The sequence below is a fragment of the Crocodylus siamensis genome, chromosome 5, assembly GCF_052110815.1.
Source record: "Crocodylus siamensis isolate JL-2025a chromosome 5, ASM5211081v1, whole genome shotgun sequence".
Classification (NCBI taxonomy): domain Eukaryota; kingdom Metazoa; phylum Chordata; order Crocodylia; family Crocodylidae; genus Crocodylus; species Crocodylus siamensis.
Genome location: NC_143399.1, coordinates 175,635,656 through 175,644,194, shown reverse-complemented (window position 1 = coordinate 175,644,194; position 8,539 = coordinate 175,635,656). Strand labels below are relative to the sequence as shown.

The window sequence follows — 8,539 nt, the reverse complement described above, 5'->3', positions numbered from 1 at the left end:
GTCCTGAAGCGGGGGAGCGAGGGGTCTCCGAGTCCCCAGCCCACCGCCCCACCAGCCTGGCCCTCGCGCCTTGCCCCGCTCGTGACCCCTGGAAACGCAGGTGCCTCGTGCCCTGCCCCGGCTCCAGCCCTGGGGGTAAAGCAGGTGCCAGGCGGGCACGTTGCCTTAGAAACCCGGCTCGGGGCTTCTCCCATCGCCCGCAGTGCCTACGCGGCAGGCGAGAGGCCCCACGTCCGCGCGCCCCGGGGGCTGGGGGTGGGGCGGGGGCGGCCACCGGGAGCCGGGGGAGGCGGCGGCCGGGCCTCACGCACCGGAACTGGGAGGCGGGGCGGCGCGGCGAGCCCCAGCGGCGGTTATTGCCGCTCCCCGCCGCCGCCACCCGCGCTTAAATAGGATGGGGCTGGCGTAGCTGTAGCGGCCGCACGATGCGGGCGGTCATCGCGCTGGTGGCCCTGCTCGGCAGCCTGCTGCTCTTCGTCTGCCTGCTCTGGCTCACGACTGACGGGTCCCTGCGCGCCAGGTAGGGCAGCGCGGGCCCCGGCTGCGGTGTCGGCGCTGCTCCCGCCGCGTGGGAAGGGGCCGGGACCGGCTCGGGAAGGTTGAATTCGTGCCTGACAACTTTGTTTTCCCCCCACCTGCTAGGAGCTGGGAGAAGGAGGCAACGGCGGGCACGCCCCAAGCCCGCAGGAAGCTCCGGTCCCCTCTCGCATCGGTGCAGCCGGGTCCCAGGAGCCGGAACAGGTACTGGGCTCTCGTCCTCCTGGGAGCGTCGCTCCCCTAGGCCGGGGGCCCCAGTGCCCCCGCGAAGCTGCGTCTCCCCCTTCGCGCTGGTAGGAGCGTTGGGGTACAGCAAATGCCCGGTAGCTTGGATCTGAATGGATAAACGGCTTCCCTTTGGATCACACCGCCTGCTTGGTGCTACCTAGTGTCAGTCGGGACATGGGTCTGTGAAGAGCAGTGCAGAAGATGATGTAGAATGTGGTCTTGGGCAGCTGTTTCTTTCCCTTCAAAACCTGAACCCATAGCATAGCTTTCCCTTTGCCTTTTTTTCTTTAATGGGGGGAAAAAAGGTTCAACTCTGTTTGCTGAATTCATAGCGCTGCTTTCTCCTTCACGATGCAGCAGTTTAAGCCAGACACAGAAAGCCTGTGTTTGTACTGAGTAGTGTGTTATTCCCTGAATGGACCCATGGCTTAGTCCCTGGTAGCAAGCTCCTTGTTACTTAGTTTGTGGATCTTTGCCACCATTCCTATTAATTTGTGCTGCACTGTTTAACTGGGATGAAGTCAGTAAAAGCAGTGGAAATCAGTCATTACAAAATCTGTAGGCTTGAACATTAATTGTGTTTTGTGACTGCTTGCTGAGTATGGGACTTAATCCAGCATTGCGTGAGGTCTGTAGAACCAAGATTAGTTATTCAGAAATTGCTCTGGTCTTCTAATATTTTTGACAACTTATTTTACTTTAAAACGGCAGTTGCCGTGTTGGCACGGCTATGATCAATACACAGCCACAAGTACAGGAACCAAAAATCTACCAAATGATTTACATGGACTCTGACAAATGGCTCCTGAACAGAATTTTTTTAAAGCATAAAATCCTGCCCCTGCCAACAAATCTATTGACTCTGTTAAGGGTTTTATCCTGAGGGTCTAGATAAAAGCTGTGGTTCAAACAATAGATGCTGTGCCTTAATAAAGACAAATGGAAATAGTGTTAATATTCATTTGAACTGTTCACTTACTGTTTTCTGAGGAGGTTGGGGAGGGGAAAACCCTCAGAATTTTGCACTTCCAAATGCCTTTAAGTGTTTTAAATGTTTTGAAATTAGAATGAACTAAAACAGCATGGAGCCTTTGGTCACACATTCTTCTGTGTTCCTGTAGTTTTTCTTTTCTGTCTGCATGTTTCCCTTACTCTCTGCTCTCAGTTATCACTGTCACTTAAGTCTTTGGTTTTCTTTTTCCCCCCCTTACCTTTCCTCACCAGTTTCTGTGCAGTAGTCTCCTGCCACTCACCTTTGCAAGCAAAAAAGCAGTGAAGTCAAACTGACTAGAAATCTGGCAGAGAATGCTTCAGAGAACGAGATGCTAGTTGATCTTTCCAATCTGCTATTAGTACGGTAACAACCAAAGCAAAAAAATAGAGGGAGTAAGAGGCAAACAGGAGAGAGAGAACCAGTGGCAGTTACTAGCACTTTTTAATCTTGGTTGTAAGGCAAGAGTGGATGGGGTTTCACAGTGTATCTGCCAGCTAATGTCAGATCAGCCATAGGGATATCAGGGATGGTGGATGTGGCAAGCTACTATTCATAGAAGCCCCTACTACTGGAGTTTTTCTAAAAACAAGCTTCTTTACTGCAAGAAATGTGGGTCTCTCTCTTCCAGGTATATGAGGTCAGATAGGTTTTCCCTACAGGCCCACAATTCGGAATACTTGGCAGCATTATGCTGCTTCCCACGTAGGAGCTGAATAGCTGCAGGAGACTGGCTATAACTGGGGAGTGGGAGGATCGTTTCCAAAAGATGAAGACCTGGTACCAGTAGGGCTGTGTGGATAATAAATTTTGTTTTTGTTCTTTGGTTGAAACATAAACATTTGTTTGGCTCAACCAAAAAGTATTGTTTCACCAAAACTGAAATATTTTGTTTTAAAAGGGTTGGGGCAAACCCAATACAATTTAACTGTAATTTAATTTTAACATTTAAGACGGGAACATTTTAAACCAATGTCGTTTTGCAGGGGGCTGGACTAGATGACTGAGGTCCCTTCCAGCCCCACTTTCCTATGATCCAAACAAAATATCAAATTGTAGTGTTTGAACTTCTACTCTTATATTCTTTTAGTCCATGCTATTTGACTTTCACTGTCCAAATTCATGTAGCTATTGCTAATCTCTGAGATTTTACTAATCTTTTTGGCAAGCATGCCACAAACTACCCCATACCTCCCTGAGTACCACACAAATCCATTTTTCCCCTCATTTGATGTGCTGTCCTACTTTCTGCTCTCTACCCTATACACCACTTTGTTGCCTGCCCCCTCACCATTCTGTTGCATGACATGTACAGAGCCTGCCAGTGCCGCTTGTGGCACCCATGCTGCAGGTTGGCCACCCCTGAATTCAGGGATCATTGTGATCAACCCAAAATCATGTATTCCATCAGGAAAAAACTATATTCTAAAAATCTCATCCAGCTCATGTTGCCAGTGACTTGTGTTTCCTTTTGTTTCAGTTTTGAGTTGTTGTCACTCAAAAATAAAACTACAGATAGACTGGATTGACAATCAGTTGACTCAAAGGGAGGGGCCTGGAGAAGATGCTGTCACAGAGGTACAGGTCTGTTTGGCATGTAGAAAGAGGAGAAAAATAAGTGCTGCCAAGATCTGCAATGAAAATGTTTGGTCCAGAGAACAGCTAGAACATAGGTGGGCAAAATCCACCCGTGGAATGGATCCGGTCCACAAGGCTGTTCTATCCACCCTGTGGGGCCTCTAAAAAATGTAGAAAATCGATATTCATCTGCCCCTGGTTCCTGTATTTAAAAAAAAAAAAAAAATCTTTGACAGGAACCAAGGGCAGTAGGACCCAGGGGAAGCCCGGTGGGCTCCCACAACAGATGGGCCCGCCCAGCCGCCACCCCTCCCCAGCTGAGGCTTCTGGCCTGGGATCACAGTGGCTGCCCCGCACCAGAACTACAGGTAGGGGGGAGGGCAGGGGAGGAGCCTGGGGGAAAGTGGCCCCAGGAAAAGCTGAGCACAGGTGGGGTGGGGTGGGGAAAGCAGCCCCTTGTCTGCCCCGTGGCCAGTGCCTCACGCTGCAGCCACTTGCAACCTGCACAGGAATGTCCTGAGCAGGTGCAGGCAGCCTCAGGCAGGCTGCAAGCAGCTGCAGCATGGGGCACGGTGCAGGCAAGGGGCCGTTTCACTTTCCGTCACCCTTTTTTTTTTTTTTTTTTTTTCCCCTCCCCTCCCCCCCCACAAGTGCTCAGCACCACCTTGTAACCCGGCCCCGTGGCCAGCCTAGGCCCCGTGCTGGCTCTGGGCTTGCCCATCAGGGCTGTGCGTGGCCACAGCAGCTGTGCCCCCCTGCCCTTGCCATGCCGGGCAGTGTTTGCCACTGCTATCTCTGGGCTGCCCAGCATGCGAGCTCCAGGCAGGAATCAGCAGCAAACACTGCCCAGCACTGCAAGCAGGGGGACTGCAGCTGCTGCTGCTGACAAGCAAACCCAGGGCTGGCTTGGAGCCCAGGCTGGCAGCGGGGCTGGGTTACAAGCTGGTGCTGAGCATGGGGAAAAACGGCTCCTCACTTTTCCCCTTGGCCATCTTCCCCCTCTCCCTGCTGGTGCAGCCCAGCCTGGCTTCACAGACCCCTGCCAGCCTGTGCCCTGCTTTAGGTCCCCCCCCCCCCAGTGCTGGCCCTGGGACATTAGTCCCAAGACATTGGGACATTGGTCCCAAGATGGTGACCAGGGAGCAGGGCACCTTTCAAAGGGTGGGGCTACCCATGTGGCACTTGACAGCCTGCCAAAACTGGGTAAGTGGCCCTCTGCCCAAAATAACTGCCCACCCCTGAGCTAAACTAAACTGGGAGCTGTGGTGGATGGATTTGAGCAGCCAGACTTGGCTGACAAGTCCAGGCACTGTATCTAGGCAATAGACATCAGAACCGAGCTTTCAATGAGCTTGCAGCACACCAAGCCATGAATGAGTGCCTCAAGGGCCAGAGAGATTAGGCAAGGGCAACTGAAATTTATTATTGGGTCAGAGCCCCTTAATCTGTATACTGAAGTGTGGAGAACTAGAAACACTTTTTTTCAGTTGAGGAATGTGTAACTTTTTTCCATAGGAATTTCCCCTCCATGTGGGCTGAGGGCTTGCCCTGCTTAGTTAAAAATCTTGCTGGGTTTTGGACAGCAGCATTAATTCCCCAGGTTGCTGCCTATCTACCCCTGGCAAGAGGGTTCACTCATGGCGGTGTGCGGGGTAGGATCTATTATCCCCTCAAGTAATCCAAGCCCATCCGCCATCATTCAGTTCTCTGGAGAAGCAAGAGAAGTCAAGTTGTCAAAAAGCAACCAAATGAAAAAAACACTGAACATGAACCCTTCCCAGGGTTTCTTCCTCCTGTGTATTTCAGCTGTGAATCCAGACTCCTCCCAGTAATGCAGCTGTCACAGTCCACACTACCAATGCAGATTGTACCTGTCTCTGGGATAGACTCAAACTCTTTCTACTGTCTCTATGTTAAGAAGCCGCTTATAATCTGCCCACTTCCTAGCATGCTTCTTTGCAGAAGCCTGCAAATCCAAGCAGAACTTTAAAACCTCACTTCCTACAGCCCCTTCTATATGAGAAAAGAAGGGGAGGCATAACCCACTTGGGCTTCTATGGCCAGGAACAGACATTTCACTCTTACCGGTATAAGTGATAGGAAACCGGTCTATACCTATATCAAAACAGAAGTTCAGCACACACAACTGGTCTCTATCCATAACAGAAGTTTTGTCCGCACACAGTGGTTTAAAAAATGGTGGAATCCAGTCTATGATTTGTTCTCTACCTTCTCCCCCGCCAAAGGATCAAATGTGTGTTCTGCTCACTATTGATCTAAACTCCATCACTTACTGAAAACCATATAACTTAGATGGATTCTGCCTCAGTCTTTTTGAATGTCTGTATCCAGCTAGACAAGGTTCCTTGTCTGTCTATGTCCCTAGGTTAGGGACAAGCAATTATTTTGGGCCAAGAACTGCTCTACCCAGTTTTGGCGGGCTGTCGAGGGCCTCATGGGTGGCCCCACCCCTTGACAGGTGCCCTGCCCCCTGGTCACCATCTTGGGACGGATGTTCCAGGGCCAGCACCAGTGGGGCCCAAAGTGGGGCACAGGCTGGCAGAGATCTGTGGAGCCAAGCTGGGCTGCAACAACAGAGAAAGGGGGGAGCTGCCCTGGCTCTCTAGAGCCCCTGCCAGCTGGGACCCCATGCTCCTGCCACCCTGCTCTGGGCCTTGCTGGCACTTGTCCCAGGACACCAGTGCGGGCCCCATGCGCCTGCTGGCTCCTGTACCTGCTTACTCCCAGTGCCCCCCAGCCCTGCAGTACAGGTGGGGGGCAGTGTGCAGCCCCAACCCCCTGCTTGCCAGCAGAGAAGGAGCTGGTGCTGAACACGGGGAAAAGCAGCCCTTTGCCCACCGTGTGGCCAGCGCTCCCTGCTGCAGGCACTCGCAGCCCACGTGGGGCTGTCTGGAGCAGGCACAGGCAGGTCCGCGTGCGCTGCAAGCGGCTACAGCGCAGGGTGCCGGCCACAGGGCGAGCAAGAGTTCACTTTTCCTGCGCTCAGCACCATCTTGTAACCTGCCCTGCTGCCAGCCTGGGCCCTGCTAGTTCTGGGCTTGCCCGTCGGCGGCAGCAGCTGTGCTTGCCCCCCAGCTTGCCCCCCCGCCGGCAGTGTTGGCTGCTGCTGCTAGACCAGAGCTTGTGCGCTGGGCAGCCCAGAGTTGGCAGTGGCAAACACTGCCTGGCATGGCAGGTGGGAGGGCTGCAGCTGCTGTTGCCACGTGCAGCCCCAACAGGCAAGCCTGGAGCCGGCAGGGGGCCCAGGCTGGCAGTGGGACCGGGTTACAATGTGGTGCTGAGCTCAAGGTGGGGACAAGTGGCCCCTTGCCTGCCCCATGGCTGGCGCCCTGTGCTGCAGCCACTCGCAGCCCACCTGAGGCTGCCTGTGCATTCTCTGGACAGCCCCATGCAGGCTGCGAGTGGCTGGAGCAGGGAGTGCCAGCCACAGGGCGGGCAAGAGGCTGCTTTCCTCCATGCTGGAAAGGAGCCCAGGGGAAAGCTGAGCACGGGGCGGGGAGAAGTGGCCCCTCATGCACCCCATGGCTGGAACTCCCTGCTGCAGCCACTTGCAGCCCATGCAGGGCAGTCACAGGCAGCTGCAGCGCGGGGCGCCAGGCACAGGGCAGGCAAGGGGCTGCTTTCCCCCACACCATGCTCAGCTTTTCCCTGGGTTCCTTTCCTTCCCGGGGTCCCCCTCTGCCCTTGCCCCTGCCCCCCCACCCCTTACCTGAGGTTCCAGCATGGGGCAGCCACATGCTCCCAGGCTAGAAGCCCCTGCTGGGGCTTCTGGCTGGGGGGGCAGGGCTGGGGGGGCCCTGCTGTTGTGGGAACCCACCAAGCTTCCCCTGGGTCCTACTGCCCTTGATTCCTGTCATTTTTGACAGAAGCCAAGGACACATAAATATTACTTTAAAAATTTTTTTTTATGGCCCCATGGGCCGGATAGAATGGCCTCGTTGGCCAGATATGGCCCATGGGCCATATTTTGCCCACCCCTGACCTTGACCAACACAACTACAACCTATACCCTTGTATCTAGCCAAGGTTTCCTCCTGGATTTTAACAGGAGCAGTAAATGATTTCTCTCAAAACCATTTTATTATGCTAGGACCCCCTCCTTTCTTTAGTGATGGTTTGTTCCATGGGTCTGTTTTTGCAGAGTGGTCCTAGAACAGGCAGTTGGGCCCTACAGATTAACAGCCTTGGCTTTAAAAGGACCAGTGTAGTCAATAATTGTGGTAGCTTGTCTTAAATGGAGTCTCCCTCATACTCCCAAGAGTATGAAAGGCAGAGACAATAAAGACCTATTAGATCATTCAATCAGTTTCCCTAGAAATGCAGAACTGTTTCCAACAGGGCATTTTTAAAATTTTTTTTTTCAGTCATTGCCTGGCTTAGGTTCAGAACTCTCAGGCAATGGGACTTCTGCCACTGGGGATATTACTCTGCAACCTAATATGCTTCAGTGTCAATAAAACTTTACCAACATTCACCTTACATTTTCCCTTTGCTAATATCACTCCATTGTTAGTCAGACCCTCCCCCAGCATATCACACCAACTTTTCCTTACGGGGTGCAGACCTTGTTTTAAAAACCCAATTAGAATGCAAAGCAGTAAATAACTAGCTCATGGAAGTGGAAGTGAAAACTGTTTTCTTAAAACACAAGTAGTAATGGAGAATTAAGGTAATGGAAGTGATAACAGGTAATGGTAGTGGCACAAATAGAGATATGAGCAGCCACCATTCTGTAAGTCACCAGTTGTAAAGCACCTCTTAAGTAAAACATTCCATGTCTTCTTACTTTTAAGTTCAGGCTCATAGAGAAGTAGGATGGGAAGGGACTTCATGAGGCATCTGGTTCAGCCCCCTACTCAAGGTAGGACTGTCCCTGATTAAACCATTCAAGTGTCTGCCTGACCTGTTCTTGAAAATTTCCAGGGAAAATTTTATGTTCTAAGCATGATGCAAATTGTTGGAGTACTCAAGCAACTGTTAGAAAAGCTGTGAGTAAACAGATGGAAATGTTTGTAGTGGGGATGAGTCTGAATTACTGTACTGTATCGGAATCTCCACTCTTTCCTTCCTCAACAGGATTTTTAAGTGCAGTCTAGAAAGTATGTTACTGAATTTAGTTAATTGGGTATTCTACAGAGACCCATGCATTCTTCAGTTAAATATTGTATCCCTGGCTAGGGGTCA

The 8,539-nt window shown here is 52.0% G+C and overlaps 1 protein-coding gene across 4 annotated transcripts in view; it reads left to right on the top strand.

Moving 5' to 3' along the window:
- The first annotated feature begins 201 nt into the window (after positions 1–201).
- ST8SIA6 (ST8 alpha-N-acetyl-neuraminide alpha-2,8-sialyltransferase 6) overlaps positions 202–8,539 on the top strand; it is an 81,485-nt gene continuing 73,147 nt past the window's right edge. For 2 of the 4 annotated variants that reach the window (XR_016442325.1, XM_090047225.1), the window contains exons 1-2: positions 208–520; positions 643–741. Coding sequence is in view for 3 of the 4 variants with exons in the window: in XM_090047225.1 (XP_089903351.1) it covers positions 426–520; positions 643–741 (194 nt within the window). In the remaining variant the exon portion in view is untranslated. Of the gene's footprint in view, positions 521–642; positions 742–3,236; positions 3,335–8,539 lie in introns of all 4 variants that reach the window. The other 2 variants (XM_090047227.1, XM_090047226.1) reach the window with 2 other exon arrangements.